Here is a 22,121-nt window from a genome sequence, read left to right as displayed (position 1 = left end):
TCAAAACCATATTTATAGCACAGAGCCCAGTGGTCCATTGATATTTTTAGTGCCATTGTTTTATGGTTTTCCTGTTAAAGAGTGCAGTCAGGTTTTTGTGTGTTAATGTTACCGGAGTATCTGTAAGACAAATACAGGAGAATCGTCTTTCCAGTTCAACCAGCCCTTGCAAAACTGTAAACGAGACGACTGCCAACTCAAAGTAAAATTGGTATGTTTATCAAAATTGTACACAGAATAACAGCGCTCTCTTGTGACTGAATTAGGACATGACTTAATATTTTTTACTTTGTGGTCGACAAACACTTTGCAAGTAAAACAACGCTCAGCAGACATTGTACCTCGTCTTATACGGGCATGGAACACGATACAAGACGGACATTAGACGCAAGCATCATATGACTGGATTAAATTCAATGTACCGGTTCACAGATGTGCTGTAAAGCCAGAGCGGATTCAGCTGGTTAAATGGAACATAAAACGGGATTACGCATGTGAAATGTTCCGGCATGTACCGTATCTGGAAGTTACAGGACTTTTCCAGGAACAGTGTTTTTCACTTCCCAACGCTGCGTCGCATTCTGCGAGAAACTGAGTAAACCATTTAAACTTTATAGCAGACATGTCACCACACCTTTCATGTGGTGAAAAATGCACATTTGTTGAGATTCTTCACTCTAATATCATTAAACTGACACAAAGTGTGTGCAGCACAGTCACATAATATAGCGAGCAATGTAACACAGCTGGTTGTAAGGCCAAGAGGATCTTCGGTCAAGTGAAGGAGGCTCACATCAGATCAGCTCAACTGATTGTGATGTCTGTCTTTAAGAAGACATTAGTGCATCTCGATGGAATTTACAGGCTAAATAACGGTATTGCTACGATTGATTTAAAAAAAAAAAAAAAATCTAATTGCATTTAAAATTATAATGATATGATTCCCAGCTGCTTCTCAGGCACCATGCTCATTAGTTAAAATATTTTAATCATTACTCTGTATCCACTTCACATGCCCCCAACATTTGAATAAAGGAACTCCCAACTCCTCCATGATGTGAAACCAAGGACCAACCGTTCAGCAGAGACAAGTCTTTGGTAAAGTTCAGCTGGTATCTCAGTTCAGTTCAGTTCAGTTCATTTCACTGGGGGCTCCTCTAGTTCATCTGGTCACTTATTGGTTACCAGTGTGATCAACAGCACTATTACTCCAGTGCAGGGTAGAAGTGAGCAGAGGTCTTCAGATAACAAGTGTGTGGACCACAAATATACGTCAATGTTTGTGTCCTTTGTTCAGAAGCCCAGGTATTCAGCCAGAAACACGGCCATGATCTTGGTCAGGTTCTCGACGGTGGGACGGTGCATGTTCTGCTCCGTGTCGTCCAGCGTGTGCCAGAACTGTGGGAAGGGAGTGGCGATGACATGTAGCACGGGGACACCTGTGTTGGATGGACAGAGGCAGGTAGTGATGATATAGTATATAGTATAGTTTATTGAGATAAAGTACAGCTGGCACCAAATTTTATACACCAACCATTCCACCTTCGCCTCATCACATTTTTTAGATATTTCTTTAATTGAAAATGTGCAAAAACGGGTAAAAACCTCGTGCTATCACTCACCCTTGTGAAGGAAGGGGATGTGGTCGTCCTGGACAGGCCCCAGATACACATCCTTCCTAAAATACGTCTGCTCTGAGGGATGAGACGTCAAAAGACCCTGTCGATGGAGTCTCTTCTCTGAGAAGGAGGGATGAAGACAGAGTTAGAGCTTGTTAAGTTACAGTTTCGTTAAATATTACAGCCAGCGCTCACCCGCGGCAATCAGACGGTCAAACCAGCGCGCTGTGTTGTCAAAGTGATTCGCAATCAGGGGATCAGGACCGCCAAGCAGGTCGAGCAGCACAAAAAGGTCCTGGGGAGAGAGGTCAAAGTCAGAAGAGACAGGTCAGTGGCTGGATGTGGCTACTGAATACTGAGTTAACAGTAGTGTTAGGTTACATGACTAAAGCTGCCTTCAGATATAAACCTTTCTGTTTGGCATTCACATATAACAAATGCAGCAGGAGATTGTCCAGGTCAGATGCGTTCACACCACTCACTGTGAATCTTCCTTCTCCAGTTGTATTCTCACACGGGCTCACTCAGACATTTTGAAGACATTTTATAGGAGGGCTGGCATGAAAAATGTCCGGTGCAACATTTGTAGACATTTGCATTGTCACTTACAGCTCCTCCGGAGAAGTTCATGAAAATGTCTGGACTACAGTGCATTTCTGAAAGCAGCTTAAATAAGAGACAAAAATATCTGATGTTGCCCGTTGAACATGACTCAGCACCAACTATTGGGCTGTGTTCCTGCTAAATTTAGCCTGGTCATACATCATTTAGCATGTTTCTGGATCAGGATGAGAGGACGATGGTGGAGGACGTGGAAACACAGTTTCCTCACCATGGCATGGAGCATGGTGGTGTGCGAGGAGCCTGCGGGGTGAGGCGTGTTGGCCATGCGCTCAGCCAGGTGACGAGAGCCGTACAGCGAGTCAGTGGCAGTCCACTCTTCAAATGACTCCTCGCCATCAAAAAACACGAGCTGAAGGGAGACGGGGAGTTTCTAAGAAAGGGAGGAAAGTTAATCAAATTAAAACGAAGTCCCGTTTCTATTTCTGCAGGGTTGTCTCAGTGTGTGATATGTGTGTAGTTCGACAGTGACTATATAAAGCACAGCCTCTGAAAAGACACTGCTGTACACAGATGACTTCTGCACCCAATAGAACAGGCTGGAGTCAGCATTTACTATCCTATACTGCAGCTGCAGAGGCAGAGGGACAAAATGAGGGTCTACGTTAAAAAAAGGAAAGAAAATACTCGTCAGCAGCTTAGATCTTTACTATTGTCATGAGAAGGAACAGAGGGAAGAATCAAACAACAATGATGGCGCATACCTTCCCCAAGACCCAAATGTCTCCATATCAAACAACATTTAAAGCCACTAGATCCAGATTTTTATTTGGATACGCAGAAAACTGCACACACATAGATATCAGCCCCCAAAATATACCTAATTGTTAAAGAAACTGATCAAATATCTAGCATCTGCCCCTTTTGTCCATATCCGCAACAATGGGCACTTTCTTGGCTCATGTCTGATTCTTCCACCAAGTTTCATGGAAATCCATTCAGTATTTTTTGCATAATCCTGCTGATAAACAAACAAACTAACCAAACAAATGGACATGGGCGAAAACATAACCTCCTTGACAGGCACTAATAATTATAACTCAAACAACTTAACTAATAGGAAACCAACCTATCAGCATCTGCTCCGACTGAGACAACATCAAAACACATGGGAGAAAACATTACGGCTCATGTACCTGCTGTTTGAATGATCTGAGCTGGGCGTCCAGAGAAGTGGCGAGCTCCAGGATCATAGCACAGGGCACTGCTGAGTCACTGGCCCCCAGAAACACCTTTCCCGGGGCACGGGGGTCTGGAGGCAGGACCTTGGAGTCGTAGTGGCAGGCCAGAAGCAGTCTGCGAGGAGCTGAGGGGTCCAGATTGGCGATGATGTTAGTAAAGGTGACCGGGCCACGAGGGGTTGGAGACTGGAAGGAGTCAAGGTCAACGGACCAGCCGGCAGACAGCGAGGACAGGGTGGAGGTGATGTGCTGAAGCAGAGCAAGATAGGTTTGATTAAAGATAAGGGAGATAAAAAAAAATAAAGAAAACGTGCATGGAAACGTTTTATTTTTAAATACAAACACCTGCTGTACAGCCAGGCTGCCCTGTGTCCCCGGGAGCCTCTCTATCAGGATGGGCCTCAGGTGAGTCTCCCACAGACGAGTCCCGTCCACCTGAGAGGCCAGGCGGCGGATTTGTGCTGGTGAGCACTTACTGGGTTTGTGGGACAACTGGAAAAGAGTCGATGAGATCAGTGATGACAAAGGAAGAGAAATCTTAATCTAATTTTGATACTTGATTAACTATTGGGATCATTTTCCAACTAACATTTGCAGGTTGGACTAAATATATATATATACACTTATTCTGAAGGACTAGATTATTACATATGCACTACTGTAGATGAACATTTCATATGATTAAGGTAGGTTTAATTACATTCACTGTTGGGTAGTTTAATGCATAACAGTGCATCATAATTAATAAATTGGCCATACAGCTTGTATGTAAATCCTTGATATATATATATATATAAATCCATGAAGTAACTAAAGCTGTAAAATGAATGCAGTGGAGAAATAAGTACAGTAGATGCATAAGGTAATAGATGATATAAATACTCGAGTACAGCCAGTGCAGTACTTGAATAAAAGTCCTTCCATCGGACTGTGATTATTGTCCTCCATCCCTCTCACCCTGTCTTTGGTCAGGTCTGCAGCGGGCACGCGGCTCACGTGTCCACCGCCGGTGTCGTTGGACAGGTACACTCCCAGCACCACCGCCAGCACCAGCACTCCGAGGAGGCAGAGCAGCAGCACCCGAGCCCGGGGCATTCGAACCCGGTCACAGATGGGCAACGAGCCGCCGCCGTTGCTCTGCTGCAGAGGCTTGTAACGCCGACTGGACCGGGACATGACTCGTGTCTGTCCACCGCCTCCGGGCGGTCCGCCGGTCCGCAGGGCGACGTGTAGCTACTGACGTGTGGGGGGGATATCACACAGGAAGTGGAGTGCTACGGGCAACGACAGTCTGTGGCACAGCTTCAACAGGATGATCCATCCTTCGCTTTCAGGTGTCTGTGTCCTGCGGTGCAGATGTCAGGGCGACTCCACGAGCCCCACTCTCTGCGTGCGTGGCAGACTTCACTACACAAACATATTATGGACAGAGTTTTCTCTGTCGATCTCTGGCTTCTGCTGCTCCCGTCACAGTTATCGATGAGAAGAACGACATCACTAAGTGAGCAGGCAGCGGGAAATTGTCATCTCTCCCCTGCAGCTGACTTCAGTCTTAGTCCCAAACAATTGTACAAATGGTAGTTTTTGATCAAATGGCGTAACTTCTTCTATTTTTATTGTGATTGTGCGATTGGAAAATAACAGGGCGGTTCACCACCAGCACCACCTATCGGACGGGAGTAGAAACTACAGTCATTTCCCCCCCGATCCACAGCATTTATCATTGATAACATCAAAAACATACGTCCACAGGGGCGCGATGCATCAAACTGAATAAATACATAAAAAAAACGACCGCAATAAATTAACTGCGTAATATATAACAACAACTTTTCAAAACCTGAAACGTTCTTGTGCTTGCTCTTGCTTTTCCTTCACACACACACACACACACACACACACACACACACACACACACACATCCAAATCATCACCATAATATTATCCATATATAATTTCCCCACGTGTTTTGTTTATTAATCGAGGATTAGCATACTGTTAGCATACACCGTGTACTACCGTCCCATAAATTTACTAATAATACCGGATCGTCCACATCGAAAATCACTGTTTCCGGTTCAGCCGCGGAAGTTGCGCCCATTATTCACGCAAGGCATCATGGGGACGAAGGTCGACTAGCTATGCTATTTATTTACTTTTTCCGTTTTTTAAATTTACAATAAATTACCATTTAAGCGATGACACTCAGACATATTACCGATACTTTCTTTTTTAAATTTTTCAGCTGAAACAGGGAGTTTCATGACCTACCTTTCTTTCTCTGTTTAGATTAAAATCTAAGGTTTGTTGAAGACATATGTAAATATATAATGCAAGGTAAACATCGGGTACTATATTAAAGTGTGTATTTAAATATAAATATGCATAATTATATATACTGTAATTTCTGAATCATTTGGCATAAATGAGGAAAAAAAAATGACCTACTTCTCTGCCCCGCCAAATTTAAGGAACAAAAACGGAAGTTGACTTTGTAAACGCTTCTGATTGGTCCTCAGGCTTGAAGGCCCGTGTTCTCTTGCTTCGGATTGGCCGAAATAGCTTGTCGATCGCCAATGTCATTGCTGACGCCTTCCGTACATAAACGACGTTAGCGGGGTTTTCGCGAGTCGTTCGCGCGTTCTCCACTGGGTCTGACCGGTCGTATCCCTCCTGCTGCACACCGTGACACCGACGAGAGGCTGAACGTGAAGCCGGAGAGCTGCTGTTGTCCCCGGGAGACGAGTAACACCACACCACCATGCACGTGTTTAAGCGAGGTGAGGTATTCTCACGTTGTTGTTGTTGAGCAGAGTGAGCAGAATGAGCCACACCTCTGGTCGGTTTTATAAAGTGGATCTGGCAGATCAGGTTTTAAAGAAAACAACCGAAACTAACGCGGTGCTCGAGTCAACTCATCCAATCGGATGTTGACTTATCAAATTCAGATGTAATGCCTGAGTCCATATACTTCTGGGCTTTTAAAAAACCCCAAATCATTGTTTATGACTCAGCCATGTTGAGCCTTTGTCACAGTTGGCGCCAAAAGCTAAGTTTTACAGTCCCACCTCTGAGTCCCAGTGGACCACAGCGTGGTTCTGATCGAACACATGCTGATAACCGTTGTCCTCTATTAACAATCAGGACCATTATTAGAAGAACCGCAGAAAATATCAGGCTTTTATTAAAGACAGGCTTGTAACAGAGGCGGGTCCTCATCTTTCCCTCCTCAGTTGGATCCTCCCCCATTTGCCCAATTAAAGTTGCTGCATCATGGTGTGAATAATAACTCAAGCATTCATGTAACTTTAATCTCCTGTAGTATTTCACTGGACAGAACCCCATCATCTATTAACAGTGCTTTATTTAATTTCAATGCAATGCAAATATGCCATTAAAATAAAGACAATGTTTGACAAAGAGTCCAAACTTGGATCTTTGACTTTTTTTGTCATGAATTATGTTTTTGCTGACATTTTTCCTGATATCAGAGTGTAATTTTTGGTTTGTTTTTCAGATGGACGCCAAGAGCGTGTCATGTTCGATAAAATCACATCTCGTATCCAGAAGCTTTGCTATGGACTGAACTCGGACTTTGTGGATCCGGCCCAGATCACTATGAAGGTGATTCAGGGTCTGTACAGTGGGGTCACCACGGTGGAGCTGGACACGCTGGCTGCAGAGATCACCGCCACTCTCACCACTAAACACCCAGACTACGCCATCCTTGCCGCTCGGATCGCCGTCTCCAACCTGCACAAAGAGACGAAGAAGGTGTTCAGCGAGGTGATGGAGGACCTGTACAACTATGTTAACCCCCTGAATAGATGCCACTCCCCCATGATCTCCAAGGAGACCCTCGACCTGGTTCTGGCGAACAAAGACCGCCTCAACTCTGCCATCATTTTCGACAGAGATTTCTCCTACAACTTCTTTGGCTTCAAGACCCTGGAGCGCTCCTACCTGTTGAAGATCAACGGCAAAGTGGCCGAGCGGCCGCAGCACATGCTCATGAGAGTGGCAGTTGGCATCCACAAGACGGATATCGACGCAGCCATCGAGACCTACAACCTGCTGTCGGAGAAGTGGTTCACCCACGCCTCTCCGACGCTCTTCAACGCAGGAACCAACAGACCGCAGCTGTCCAGCTGCTTCCTGCTCGCCATGAAGGACGACAGCATTGATGGCATTTATGACACGCTGAAGCAGTGCGCCCTCATCTCCAAATCGGCCGGAGGAATCGGTGTGGCGGTCAGCTGCATCAGATCAACAGGGAGCTATATTGCCGGCACCAATGGCAACTCAAATGGGCTGGTCCCCATGCTGAGGGTTTACAACAACACGGCGCGTTATGTCGACCAGGGTGGCAACAAGCGACCCGGAGCCTTCGCCATATACCTGGAGCCGTGGCACTTTGACGTGTTTGACTTCCTGGAGCTGAAGAAGAACACGGGGAAGGAGGAGCAAAGAGCCAGAGATCTCTTCTACGCCATGTGGATCCCCGACCTGTTCATGAAGAGAGTAGAGAGCAACCAAGACTGGTCTCTGATGTGTCCCAACGAGTGCCCCGGGCTGGATGAGTGCTGGGGGGAAGAGTTTGAGGAACTCTATACCCAATATGAGAAGGATGGGAGGTTCAAGCGAGTGGTGAAGGCTCAGCAGGTGTGGCACGCCATTATCGAGTCCCAGACGGAAACTGGTACGCCTTACATGCTGTACAAGGACGCCTGCAACAGGAAGAGCAACCAGCAGAACCTGGGCACCATCAAAAGCAGCAACCTCTGCACAGAAATCGTCGAGTACACCAGCCACGACGAGGTAGCGGTCTGTAATCTGGCCTCTGTTGCTCTCAACATGTACGTCACCCCTGAGCGGACCTTCGACTTTAACAAACTGGCATATGTGACCAAAGTTATCGTCAAAAACCTGAACAAGATCATAGAAATCAATTACTATCCAGTGGCCGAGGCCGAGAAGTCTAACAAGCGTCACAGGCCGATCGGAATCGGTGTCCAGGGTTTGGCAGACGCCTTCATCCTGATGCGTTTCCCCTTCGAAAGCCCCGAGGCGCAGCTGCTGAACATACAGATCTTCGAGACCATCTACTACGCCGCCCTGGAAGCGAGCTGCGAGCTGGCCGCTGAGCTCGGCCCCTACGAGACGTACGCAGGCTGTCCCGTCAGCAAGGGCGTCCTGCAGTACGACATGTGGGAGAAGACGCCCACGGACCTGTGGGACTGGAAGCTGCTGAAGGAGAAGATCGCCACGCACGGCGTGAGGAACAGCCTGCTGCTGGCCCCGATGCCCACGGCCTCCACCGCCCAGATCCTGGGCAACAACGAGTCCATTGAGGCATACACCAGCAATATCTACACCCGCAGGGTGCTCTCCGGAGAGTTCCAGATCGTGAACCCCCACCTGCTCAAAGACCTGACGGAGAGAGGACTGTGGAGCGAGGAGATGAAGAACCAGCTGATTGCTCACAACGGATCCATTCAGGTAAATCCACGAGGTCACATCATTCACAGGAATAACACTTTTTTTTTTCAGGTATTCTCAATATGCTAGTTTCATTTTTTTTCTTCTATGGTTAAATTTTAAGATGTCACAATAGAAATAAAAGCTTAAACTTGTCGCAACTTGACTTCATCATGACTGGAACTAAACCGCCCAAAACATTTGTTGTGACTTTGACTTTTTGATAAACAAAAGATTTGAAGAAATCACTTTGGATTCTAGCAATTGTTTATCGATTTAAGAAGATGAGCGTTGGTTGCAGACTTTTCAGAGTGTAACACTAAATAATCCGACGTGTTTTTTAATTTGAACAGGCCATCGATGAGATCCCGGAGGATCTGAAGCAGCTGTATAAAACCGTGTGGGAAATCTCCCAGAAGACCATACTGAAGATGGCCGCCGACCGCGGCGCCTTCATTGACCAGAGCCAGTCCCTGAACATCCACATCGCCGAGCCAAACTACGGCAAACTGACCAGCATGCACTTCTACGGCTGGAAACAGGTGAGACAAACCTGCGGGACAAAATCGGAAAAGAAGGATTAAAGGGTAAATGCAAACCAGTGTGAAATTCTCTCCTTCCTCTCACCACAGGGTCTGAAGACAGGAATGTACTACCTGCGAACGAAGCCCGCCGCCAACCCCATCCAGTTCACCCTGAACAAGGAGAAGCTGAAGGAAGCGCAGCCAGCCAGCGCCTCGGAGCAGGAGATCAAAGAGCGCAACACTGCGGCCATGGTCTGTTCCCTGGAGAACAGGGACGACTGCCTCATGTGTGGATCCTAAGTTTCCTCTCCTCACTAATTCCACTCTTGTCCTGCGAAAAGCTTGAGGTTGTTAAAGTGACTGGTGATGGTGAAACTTCGGGTGACGACGTGCCTGATGTTGTGCATATGCTTCTCTTAAGATTCACAAAAGGACAAGGCATTTTTCACTTATCGTTCTTTGGTTCACTGTGGGGAGATTGTCTGAATGTTATTAAGTGTCTTGTTAACTCACTGATGTCAGGAAAATGGCATGTACTAACTATAAAATGTATTTTACGATGGAAATAAAATTAAAATTTGTGATTAAAAAAAGTTTTATATGCAAGTGGTTTTGTGTCTGTCGGTCAAGAAAACTAAATTGACTTGATTTAAAGTAGTTATGGGAAACAAAAGTAATTGGTTCTGGGCTGATGATCTTTTCCATCAATGAACTGACTGATTCAACATAAGCACAGTGAAAAAGGTTTATCACAACATTTTAGAGACTGAGATGATGAACAGTGACAAGTCCATAACTCAAACTGAATGATTTGCTGTAATAAAGATCACATTTCAGAAAACATCAGGGCTTTTTCCCCCCTTGAAAAATAACTAAATCAATTGATAGACCAGTACAAAATATTAGGCACATACTGGGTACACAATTGTTCCAGACTATTATACCTCACTTATTTTTATATACAAACAGAATAAACTTATTTTGGTGTTTTAAACTCTTGGTCACAAATATCCAACAAATAAACTGATTGCATCCATAGTTAACTACCACTTGTCTAACTTCAGAGGGAAAGAAGTATTTTATATTTCAAAGAATGAAAATCAACAAATGATCTGATCTGAGTTACTTTTTTAATATATTTTTTATAAAATAATGAAAACATAATTTACACTTTTGAATGTACAAGTCATTACAACCCAAAGAAAACTGCTCAACCGAAATGTTTGTCTGAGCGCCCCGACGCACAGATGTCATGAAACGAAAAACACAGGAATCATACAAAATCAATTTTGTACGGAAATCAGAAGTAAAAACGGCACACAAATAAAGACAGCCCCCTCTCGTCGTCACTACCGTCTGCAACAGTGGCCAATGTGTTAAAAAATAAATTATCAAAATATTTAACATCTAGAAAAACAAACTCTGCGATACAGTATTACTATTAACCTTAATAATGCATTATCGATTTGTTCAACAGGGTGTGGTCGTGTATGCTATAAATAGCTTAAAATTATACATAACATTAACAAAATTTATATATATAAAAGAAACCTTGCACCTTTTACATAAGCAAACTAAAGATTAAGACTTGCAGATACTAAAGTCACAGCTACACCTGCGAAGCTGCACGAGTGGAGGAGCAGGAAATGTGTCGTCTGGAATCCATCCCATAAAAAATCCCAGACTAAACACGGGAGATTTCTGAGGCATATTTGAACCACATTGATGCATGAATTTGTTCATGACGGACTGGAAAGAGAAGTATTTCTGAATCAAATTAAAAAAAAGTCCTGGTATCAAAGTCACATGGATGAAAACTGCCCAACTTGAAGTTGTAAAAGACGGAGGAGGTGGTGACATCCAATCAGATGCAGTATTTGGATTTTTTGTTTTGTTTTTCTTTATGGGCTGAAGAGAAGCAGGAGAGAAAAAATAAAAGTTGTCTGTCTCTGTGATATGGATAAAAATCCCTTATCATAAACTGTGTGGAACATCTATTGAAGAACTGTTCATTTTTATCAATTCTTAGAGCGGCAAATTAATTGCAAACCAATTTGCCTACAACAAACTGATAAAGCCAGAAATATTAAAGGGATCGCCACAAGAGTACAAATTAAAATTGTCTCACAGTACAAAGCATCGTATCGCCCTCCTCTACTTGATGGAATAGAGTTATCTTCAGCATATTGAGAAACCTGAGCGAGTTGATGAGTCCAAACAGACGGATCCAGTCGGACCAGGGATGAGACCTCCTGAGGAGGGAGGAGAAGCTGTTCAACAGGGCTGAGCAGGAGAGCAGAGTTTATAACAAAGTGGAACAGGAAGAGAAGTTTCATCCTCTCCAGGGTACCGGCATCCAAAAACCACAGGCGGACATTTCTGTATGAAAAATAGATATAGTAGACAATATCGTTCAGCGAGCCAGCAGTATAAATAGTGTCCCATGTGTTCATCACAGAACACGTGGAGCGAATCCTCACACACGCACACGGACTGGTTCTGATATGAAGGAGCTTCAGTGTCGTCCAGTGAGTTTCATGTACAGTAAATGTTTTTCCACACACTCCGGGTTACGTAGCCTCATCCTGATTAGTGCGCACAGGAGACTGAGTTACGCAAATAGTCGAGGCAATTTTGAGAAACACACTTGTTCGCTTTCTTGCAGAGAGTTAAAGGATTGATGCCACCCCCTTGTTGGTTATGTAGTTTGGCCCATGTATCAACACCATTTGTCATAACTCAGTTAAATATTTATGTACAGACACGATACACATATTTTTAGACTCATTGTGACTTGAGCTGTCCAATGGCAGTCAACATCCATAAACCCATGCAGAGATCATAGAAAAGGACTCTCCTCATGACTCCAGACGTTGCCTGAGAACCATCACATTTTTAAGATTCCTATTTCAAAGTCATTGAGTGATCGTTTCATGTATTTAAATAACACACAGCATGAACAGGAACTGCTCATCGAAAATTCAGGGAACTTTATTTCCCAAAATGTAAACAAATACAGACTAAAAAAAACAGGCTTAATACAAAGCCCACAGAATAAATTACTGAATCCAAGTGAAGACCTTTTAACATTTGAATAATTTAATTATACTGATATTTAAGCCCATAATATATAAGATGTACTAAATACATCCCTTTAAGTATGTAAATATGTAAATGGTCACGGCTTTCAAACTCAAGTATGTCATAAAGTATTATGTTAATAAATATTTGCTGTAGATACTTAAAAAAAAACCCAATGAGATCACATCATTCTGTGTAACACCAGGGCCAGTTGCCAGGCAACCAGGACAGACTCCAGGAGGTTACTGCTACTAGGAAAAAAATAAAAATAAAATAAAATAAAAGTGAACGTGTCATCAATCTTTTTAACCAAATACTCTGCAAGAAAGCGAGTAGGTGTATTGTTTAAAAAACAACAACAACACGATTCTCTACAAGTACTGAACTGTAATAATGTCCCAAAGTTAAAATAATCATTCAGTACTTTGAATATGAGATGACGCGTCACTACTGGAAACAGTGATGATTAAAATCAAAACAACGGACCACATCAGATATGATTCTGGTTTCTGACATGGACCAATCACACTCACACACTCTGATGGCTTGTTTCACATCTGTGGTCCTCGGTTCATCCGTCGTGTTCGGAGGAAAAGGAAAATGTTCAGGCCCACAGGTTTCATGTTACAGTAAACTCATTTGATCAGTAATCATTTGTCCTATAACAGACCATCACATTCAAACACTCTCTCTCTCTGACTCATACACACACCTCTTTAGTATTAATGTTATGCAATATCAGTACGGTATAGATCAAATATCGTTACATGACAATTGTACCACACAGGCGTCTATCTACAGTACCATGTTTGTCGAGCTTCCATTACTTCTAGTGCATTCTGGGAGATGCAGTCCGTGATGAGTGTTTTTTTTTTTTGGCTGATTCACTGCAGGAACAGTATTAGGCCTCTCCAGGTGATGTAGTGTTCTCAAAAACAGTCAGGTTCTCCTCTCCAATTCGCTCCTCTGGCATAGTAGCATACACAGTATATTTATGCATATATATGACAAGTACTGTATATAAGACTTTTTGACTTCAGTTTATAAAAATAAACAGGCTCAGAGAAAAGAGAGGGAGTGTTGCTTCTGTTTCTTCCTCTCTCTGGTTTAAGGCGGTCAAGTGGAGCTGAGTGAGGTAACGTCACGTGACCTCTGCCCGCTGACAGATGATCTCTCACACAATCGCCCTCCCTCTGGCCTGAATCACACACTCCTCTTCTTCTACTCATGCCGTGGCTGATCACTCCCTCTTCGAGTCCGCCTCGTGCGTTAAGGAGTGAGCCTCGTTGTCACTTCCTGTCTTGTCGATGTTGGTGAAAATCCTGCTGAACTTGCGCAGCTGCTCGCTGGCCGTCTGGCTTTCCTCCTGCAGACGCTGGTTGTTCTCTCGCAGGTTAGCCATCTCCGCCAGCAGGACGACTTTATCCTGCTTCTCCTGATTGAAAACAATGAGGAGCGAAGAAAAGAAATCACGACTGTCAGCTCAGTGTGACAGAAGGTGACTTGAACTTTAAATAATCGCTGTTATTAAAGAAGTGATAGCTTTTATTCCTTTTCTTGATGAATGAGAAGTTTGTACATATATAGTGTGTGCATATAATTGTATCATGTTCTGGGTTAAAATCTGGCCCAAGACTTTCTACTTTCAACTCCTGAATTAAAAATAGTTATAAACAAAATATTCTCACTCTCTCCAGATCATTGTTCAGCTGTTTCAACATGACCTCCAGGTGGAAGAGTCGACCAGACACATCGTTGGGCGCCTCGTCACTGTGAACACACAAACACACATACTCACACAAAGATGTAGGTGATAAAGACAGACAGGGTTTCCTGATGTGTTTGTGTTAATGACGTTTTTTACTTTCTAAAAAAAAGCTCTTCAGTTTTACGAGTGTGTTCTTACTCTTGCAGCTCAGAGAATAACCAGAGGCATAAAACACCCCGAGGATTCATTTTAAATTCTGCCACCTGTGTGACAAAGTAGCTGCACAGCATGCACTCCTTCACAAAAGGAACATGTTGTTTCATGTGTTTGTCGGTGAAATCGACCTACCTGCTGAGAATCGGTGTTGTTCGTGGTGTCTGAGGAGTCTGGAACTGAACTGGACTCACGACCGGCCTCGTGTCGGGACCTTCGACCTGCGGCTCAGTCAGTGAGAAGAGGGAAACTGCTCTTTGTGCTGCAACAGAGACACATGATCCTACTTTCAGAAAGGTGCAGAGAATGAGCCTTTTTTACGAAAGAGTCCCTCGAGATACATGACAGAATTACACCTAAACGCAGGAGGACCTGGCAGCAGGTAGGGCCGCGGCTGAGTGTGATAGCTTCAGTCTTAGTGTGTTTGTCTGTGCTGTGATATTCTGTGGTGGCAGAGGACACAAGGGACAACAGAGAGACCTGGATTTGGGAACAAGGTGGAGATTCATTCACAGATTCCTCTTTCTTTCCCAAGATAGTCATGTGACAGCAGAGACATGGTAAAACCAGTTAACTCCCGACACCCAGACAATACTGTAAATCTCACAACCACCAGGGATTTAGGATTCAAAGGTTAATGAATCCTGCTTTTTTTAATCTTGCAAATTCATCACTAAAACAAAGTGATTAGACTTTTGTGCAATTTAGATTTGTCTAACATTTAAGTGGCTAATAAAATCATATGTAACTCGGATACTGAGTAGTTAATCAAGCAGTTGTGAATGTGTGTAAATGTAAATGTAAGGACTCATTTTAATAACATCTGCACTCAGCCATGGCAGTGCAGGTTTCTGGTGCAAACTACAAGGCAATCTTGACGATCTACTGCTCTTTCGTTTTAAACGCATCACTGCTGCTAGCAGTGAACGTAAAACATTGTAACCCCTACTCAAACTTTTTACCACTTTTGTTTCTCATTTGTACTATTTTCTGTTGCTAAGTAACCAACTTCCTGTTATCATCGGTACTCTCAGGCCCAGTGTACGTGAATGGTCAAGTGAAATAGGTTTTCAGGTGTGTCAGTATTGATACAGAACTAAAACGCCTCTGGACGGAGACCGAGTAAATCGTGTAAAACTTGCATTATTGATGGAGCCTGAGCTGATCAAGTGTCTCCTTCCTCACCTTCGTAGGCTTTAGCGGCGCAGACCAGGCTGGACCACTCCAGTCCACAGGCGGTGTCAGGAAGAGGCATCAGCCCAGGGTCGAGCCTCCTCAGGGGGGGAACTTTGTCCCTAACTTCTGTGAGGGACAGCTCTGATGCAGACAGGGGCCCTGGGGACAGTTAAGGACAACAGTTGCAATGAGTCAACAAACCTCTGCATGACATAAGGGCATCTACTGAAGGCAAGAGAAGCTACGGTTCTCGTCGACCTGCCTGAAAACAAAATGACAGCAGTTGTTGTAAACGCACCCTTCTTGCTCTGCATGTGGTTGGAGGAGATGCCGTGTCTGCGTATGGGCAGGGTGCAGGTGAACAGCACGTCGGTCGGAGTCGTCTGGTTCTCAGAGTTGGCGAAGCTGGCGTCTCTGCGGCCACTGCACAGCGATTCATCGGAAAAAGTGCGCTGCAAAGTTCGTCTGGGAGACTACAGGGAGACAAGTGAGAGAGATCAGAGCTGCGCAAGTACAACGGTTCACTTAATTTTTATGTGATGTTAGCATCTTCCTCACTGGATCTCTTTGAGGCAGCTCTCCCGGGTCCATGATGATCAGTTTCTTCAGGTCGTCCTCGATGGTGCTCTTGTACGTCCGCCTTGGAGAGCGCAGGTCCCTCAGCGACGCTCGGAGTCGAGGTTGTCCAAACACGTTCTTTGAATTTGTATCCAGATGCCTGGAGACACGAGACATGAGCATGAAGAACGAATGATCGAACAGATTTTCTTAGTCATGTCTAATTCATAAGTCTCCTCACACTGACACAAACCATCTACAGCTCCAACTGAGGAGGATCATTAATGTTCCATGTTTACAATTATTTACTAAATGACGTGAGAAACATGGTGTTTGACAATGTTTCCCAACCTCTGGCTCATGGCTCCAATAAAGAGCCACACACCTATGTGTATATTTTCATACTTGCAGTAAATCTTTTGAATTGTTATTTACTTTGTAACAATTTTACCGTTACAAAGCTCGAAGATAATGCTGTTTTAGATTCTGGTTCGCAGAAATTATGGTATAATCAGACCTTAAAAAGGAGATTGTTTTTCACTTGCCTGCTTTGCAAACTCACTCCATTACAAAGATTTATTGTATCATAGATTTTCACCACTTCAAACTCTCAGCCTGTTCTTCCCACTGAAAAGCTTGGTTAACCCAGGTACTTGAAACCAATGAATGAAGATAATGTTTCTGTCGAGGGAAAACTGCACTCAATCAAAGCTGATTGTTTTAAGATCTCCATCTCTCTTACTTCTTGCCGTTGCTGCTGTCGGAGCTGGACCCTGTGGTCGTGTTTGATGGCGATGGGCTGTTGTCTTCAGTCTGCCATACGGTTTGTTTGCTCTTCCCGTATAAGGCCTTTGGGGCGGAGCTGGACAGAGGGAGGGAGCTTAACTGAGCAGAAGTGGGAGTCATTGTAGCGGTTCGGACAGGCCTCGCTTTTTCCGCCGTCGGAGTCTTGTAGCCCTGCGGCGTGTAGGCCCTGAGAGGTTGGACAGGACACACAGACACACACACGTGTTTAATGCATCTAATTTAGCAACAGTATCGACAAACCGCCACCGGAAGTTAACTCTGTTTGCATTTCACCGGCTAACGCCGATTAATACACAAACGACCTGACAGCAGGTCGACAGCTACTTGGTATGAACAAGTAGCTTTGGTTTTAGAAGCGTAAAAAAAATACATATTGAAATAATAAATAGTAATGTCATAATCATAATAATGATGGTTATTGTGGTCATAATAAGGGGAGTATAACAACTGTTATGTAACAGAACTTTTAGTTTCCTGTCCAGGGAATTTTCTGATTTTTTTCTTATTATATAACTGTGAGTGAGTTAATTCAATATTCATTAGAGGACAGGAAACATCTGCCTGTCTAACCCCTGTTGCATGATTTTTTTTAAATTTATAGTCATATTAGCTCAACAGACAGATGTCACAGATGGCTTTGGACGCAAGGTGCATTAATCAAATTGAAAACATATTATGATCTCAGGAAGCAACAGAACAGCATCTACGGTGATTTGTTCTTGGCTCGAATACTGCATTCTACATAAATTTGAGCAAAAAAATATTTGCCTTTTGGAATAATCTATAAAATATTTCAAGTAACAAAAAAGACATGTCTGCAGCTTGTTGAGATAATAAGAAAGATGAAATACTATTGTGATAGCATGCTGTAAAAAAAAAGAAGGGTACAAATACTATTTTACTAGTTTTGGTACTTTAAGGGTCACATATATGCTATATAATGTGATTTACAGTAATGATGTGCGACTGAGGGGTAGTGTGTGTGTGTGTGTGTGTGTGTGTGTGTGTGTTGCACTGTGCTTCCACCCTGCAGGGACAGTGAGCGTGCCAACCGCTTCTTGTTTTCATGGTGACAACAAGACGAGAGGTGTGGCTGCTAACACAAGTTTTCCTGCTGACCACTCACGGCTCGTCAACAAATCAGACGCGAGAAGCGAAATATGGCATTAGTCGGGCGAGCCCACGGACACCAGAGAATTTGTCTGTAAAAGATTTCTAAAACCTGAGCAGAGCGAGAGGGCAGACACGTCAAACCTAGCAAAGCATCTCGGCATGCAGACAAAGACAAGTTAGCAAATGTGATGGATAACGTAATTACATCACGCCCTCAAATACAGCCAGGGATGAAGCATTAGTGTCTTCAACAGTTTGTCCACTGATGGTCTGTCACAACCAAAACACAGACTGCAGCATCAGAGTCTGTGGCGAGCGGGTTTAAAACAAATGTCATTAATCCAACACGGAGAGGTGGAAGCGAGTGTGCGTGTGTGGTAAGGGCTGTATGGGTTTATGATGTGGGATCTGGCAGTGACATGTCCACGAGCAGAGGAGATCACATGATGACCTGTATGTTTCACAAGGATTAGGCTGCTATAATCCTTCATGTTCCTTCAAGATGCACGTATGGTGAGACTGTATCACAGCACAGTCGCACATTAGTGATCTGTGACTTGCTGGTGATACATAGCTGCTACTTGATGGATCGTTCACCTCAAAAAACTTGTTACTACTGAGTGCACACCTTCTCCATTAGGCTGAGCAGCATTAAACTGAAAGATTCACTCTCTCCATGCGTTAAAAAGCAGCACATATCTCTTCTGGAATAAAACTGCCCTCTCTTTTTATTGAGGTGGATGTTAGTTAATATCAGCTTCATAAAATGTGCCATAAAAGATGCATCTCATCAGGGAGCTCGTCTCTTACCTGGGTTTGAAAGCATCCATTTTATCTGCACTGGAGCCAGGAGGCGGGAATGTCCTCGTCCGGTACCCTTTGTTCTGATTGGCTTCGGCTAGCATGATGGGTGAAGACTCTCGTCTCCTCGCTTCTCCCCCCCCACTGCTCCTTCCCACGGAGAGCTCCTGGATGCCACCGTAGGTCACAGAGCAGTGCATGGGCTTGTGGGGCTGGTTGTTGGAGACGTTTCCGTGACGGGTGTTGCCATAGTGGGTCGAGGCGTCGATGCCGCTGTCGTTGGACCCACCCTTGTTGAGGAGGTCGGGGTCAGGGTCAGCCGGGTCACCGAGGCAACCCCCGCCTCCTCCTCCTCGCTCCGCTCCAGCTCCTCCATCGAACCAGCGCTCGTCGCTGTGGCCGCTGGAGGCATTACTCGACAGAGTGTTACTGCTGGAGTGACTGGAGTACTGAGTCTCACCCTGCAGGGGTCACGAGGGCTGAAGTCAGACTGAGAGGCAACGAGGCAGAGAGCGTGACAGATGAACAAATGAGACGGGTTGAAGGCAAGTCTGACCTTTGAGTGTCTGTTTGGAGAGTCTTTCCCCGGGACATCCTGTCTGGTTATTCTTCTCTGACCAACTCCACCACCTGGTCCCCGAGATGACGATGACACCGGGACATGCCAGAGGGGTTCTAGGCAGAAAACACACAAAGGCACTCGCTGGATTAAAGCAAATTACATTGAACCCCCATGGTTGGCAAAGAAGATTAAATACTTATATCACATTTAAACACGGACCTCCCCCATTACACACTCATTCACACTTATCTTTCCTCTACTGATACACACTCTTTGAAACACTCTACAAACCATAAAATAGAGAGAAAAGTCAGATTGAGATACAACCTGTGTTAACAGATGTTTAACCAAGTATCATCGCATTTTAACGCAGCTACAATCAGCATGTATTTGAGATCATGTTTCTGTCCACCTGAAGATTGGAAGTCTGACAATGTGGAAGGGCTTGCTCATGAACCTGCACAGAATTGTCATCTGAATTTGTAGCTGTGCTTAGCTTTACAGAGGCTGTATAGTGCATTTCAGCTCATTGTCTGCACCCCAAACTTGACCTTTTGGTTCATTCTAATAACCTAAGGTACACTGGTTGCTCAGCTTTAAATAGCAGACACACACAGAGTTAGCAACCAGCTGGTGAACATATATTTCCCTCCGAAGTAGGTAGAGACCAAAAGCAAAAAAAAACAGTGAATATTGGACTTGTTCATTACTCCCAATGAAAGATATTTTATAAATCCTGTTCAGTACATCAACTTTATAGTGATAATATATCAATGTTGTTTTACAACTTGATACTTATTTTCCCAAATGGCCAAAAAAAGTATTAGAGCTGTAAAACTCTCATTGTTTTCACTTTACTAACTCCTGAGAGAAAAAACTGGCTCTTTAGCTGCTAAATGCTCAATCAGCTGCAGCTGAAATTGCTGCTATGATACTGTTGAGAGTGAATAAAACAGTCCAGTTGTGGGCTGTAAAACTAAAACCATAAGCTGAACCAAACACATTTTTTTTTTTTATTATGATGTGGCAAGGGTGATGAACCTGTTTTGCAGCGCTCCATTGTGCTGTCCTGGCTGGTGAAGCCTGAGGAAGACTCCCCACTTGAGTTGATGTCCACACTGAGGTGGGGCTCATAGGGTAGCAGGGGGCGCTGTCCTGTTCCATACCTACACATATTGAGTACAGGAGGAGGGAGGTTGAGGGATTAATGAACACATTCATACATTCATGCCAATGTCTGTAGCAAAGCTATTTATTCATGCCATAGACAATTCAAAAAACACATTAAGCACACACCCATAATCAACAAGAATCAACTACAGTAAAGGACACACAGTTTACAGTTTGTTTTTTTCCATCAGAGGATATTTTCAGTTTCTGTTTTGCATCTCTATGGTGGTTGAATAAAACACGTTCCTCTGGTTGGACGAGATGTTATCAGCCTCCACACTGTGAGGAAAAGCCACCCACACAACAGATCCTTCCTCTGGAGCTGCTCTCTAGACAGTGTGTTCTTACACATCTAACGGCAGACCTGAACACGCTACATTACTCAGCCTGTCTTCTGAACCCATGTAATCCGCCCCGAGCACACGGAGCAGTTGTTATGAGTAACACTGGACAGGTTCGTTCAAGATCAAGGGAGAGACAGAAGAGAAAACAAAAGACCACACAAACGCACCTGTCGGGGGAATGTTTGTAGCGTACGGAGGGGCCTGGCGTGATTCCAGGCGGCCCCATCGTGGAGAGGGCGAGTAGGCCCGGGGAGGGCGAGGAGAAGCTGGCCGAGGGGTTTCTGTAGGGCAGCACTCTGTCGCCTCCTACAGGAGACATAGTGTAGTGGTTCTCCGGGTAGCTCACTGGCCTGAAGGACACAGATGGTGGTGGTGGTGGTTAACCAAGACAAAAACAAACACCACACAAAAAAAACATTTATCTGAATTAAGCGAGAAACCGTGCTGCCACAAAAAAAAAAGCGATCCAGTTAGAAAGTTTCAGGGTCTGATTGTGGTTATTAACTTTGGGAGTGGGCAGTGTGACACTCGCTCCAAGTAACGTGTGGTTGGCAACTGAGAACAGAAAGGGTAACAACATAACAAGCAACAGGACATGTCTGTGAATATAGGAAGATGGATAACATACTGTAGATTACACCCTGTTTAATTCTTGATGAATCGAAAACCCTCACAGTATAGTAGTATCATGTACCTTTATTTATTTGTTTTGCACTTTAATTGTTATACTTGTGCTACATTTATTTTCCTCATTATATTTTTTCTAAGATTATCTATGCATGTACAACATGCCTGCGTCTCACCTCTTGGAGTTGACATGCTGGGGGTCTCTGTATGGAACAGACATTAGGGCCTTGTGTGAGCGGGGCAGTGGCGGAGGCGGGGGGCCCATGAGGGGCCAGCGTTGCGGGTTGGGGGCACTGTGGAGTCCTGGAGGAATAGGTGGGCTGTCCCATCGCCATGTCGGACGAGGGGATGGTCGGTAGCCTGCCGCCAGAGGCTCAGGTTCTGACTTCTGCTCCATGGTCTTCATCTCGTACTCCTCTGTGCAGCCCCTGAACATAAGACATCCAGCACAATTCAATCAAAAGCTTGACTCTTAAATGTCACCACCACCAAAACACCCACTTTGTCTTCTTCCTAGTGTTTGATCCTCGGTTGTGGG

At 44.3% G+C, this 22,121-nt stretch overlaps 3 protein-coding genes across 5 annotated transcripts in view; 1 reads left to right on the top strand and 2 right to left on the bottom strand.

Moving 5' to 3' along the window:
* Nucleotides 1-197: 197 nt before the first annotated feature.
* On the bottom strand, nucleotides 198-6,004 carry qpctla (glutaminyl-peptide cyclotransferase-like a). Its single transcript, XM_035621648.2, has 8 exons — nucleotides 5,870-6,004; nucleotides 4,379-5,087; nucleotides 3,767-3,913; nucleotides 3,377-3,670; nucleotides 2,452-2,613; nucleotides 1,815-1,914; nucleotides 1,623-1,739; nucleotides 198-1,439 (listed from the first exon to the last, which is right to left on the bottom strand). The coding sequence occupies exons 2-8, from the start codon at nucleotides 4,595-4,597 to the stop codon at nucleotides 1,294-1,296; spliced, it is 1,185 nt and encodes a 394-aa protein (XP_035477541.1). The 5' UTR covers nucleotides 4,598-5,087; nucleotides 5,870-6,004; the 3' UTR covers nucleotides 198-1,293.
* Nucleotides 6,005-6,038: 34 nt separating this feature from the next.
* On the top strand, nucleotides 6,039-10,016 carry LOC118294455 (ribonucleoside-diphosphate reductase large subunit). Its single transcript, XM_035621647.2, has 4 exons — nucleotides 6,039-6,201; nucleotides 6,939-8,920; nucleotides 9,253-9,441; nucleotides 9,532-10,016. The coding sequence occupies exons 1-4, from the start codon at nucleotides 6,183-6,185 to the stop codon at nucleotides 9,721-9,723; spliced, it is 2,382 nt and encodes a 793-aa protein (XP_035477540.1). The 5' UTR covers nucleotides 6,039-6,182; the 3' UTR covers nucleotides 9,724-10,016.
* A 518-nt stretch (nucleotides 10,017-10,534) lies between these two features.
* Nucleotides 10,535-22,121, bottom strand: part of sipa1l3 (signal-induced proliferation-associated 1 like 3) — a 58,654-nt gene continuing 47,067 nt past the window's right edge. For all 3 annotated transcript variants that reach the window (XM_035621646.2, XM_047335841.1, XM_047335842.1), the window contains 12 exons: nucleotides 21,760-22,011; nucleotides 21,124-21,306; nucleotides 20,484-20,608; nucleotides 19,437-19,555; nucleotides 18,890-19,341; nucleotides 16,902-17,132; nucleotides 16,160-16,319; nucleotides 15,900-16,074; nucleotides 15,611-15,760; nucleotides 14,561-14,687; nucleotides 14,193-14,274; nucleotides 10,535-13,939 (listed from right to left, as the gene is read on the bottom strand). In XM_035621646.2, the coding sequence (XP_035477539.2) occupies nucleotides 13,745-13,939; nucleotides 14,193-14,274; nucleotides 14,561-14,687; nucleotides 15,611-15,760; nucleotides 15,900-16,074; nucleotides 16,160-16,319; nucleotides 16,902-17,132; nucleotides 18,890-19,341; nucleotides 19,437-19,555; nucleotides 20,484-20,608; nucleotides 21,124-21,306; nucleotides 21,760-22,011 (2,251 nt within the window). In that variant the 3' untranslated portion in view covers nucleotides 10,535-13,744. The remainder of the gene's footprint in view (nucleotides 13,940-14,192; nucleotides 14,275-14,560; nucleotides 14,688-15,610; nucleotides 15,761-15,899; nucleotides 16,075-16,159; nucleotides 16,320-16,901; nucleotides 17,133-18,889; nucleotides 19,342-19,436; nucleotides 19,556-20,483; nucleotides 20,609-21,123; nucleotides 21,307-21,759; nucleotides 22,012-22,121) is intronic.

Source organism: Scophthalmus maximus, chromosome 11 (assembly GCF_022379125.1).
Source record: "Scophthalmus maximus strain ysfricsl-2021 chromosome 11, ASM2237912v1, whole genome shotgun sequence".
NCBI classification, from domain to species: Eukaryota; Metazoa; Chordata; class Actinopteri; order Pleuronectiformes; family Scophthalmidae; genus Scophthalmus; species Scophthalmus maximus.
This window is presented reverse-complemented; position numbering and strand designations above follow the sequence as displayed.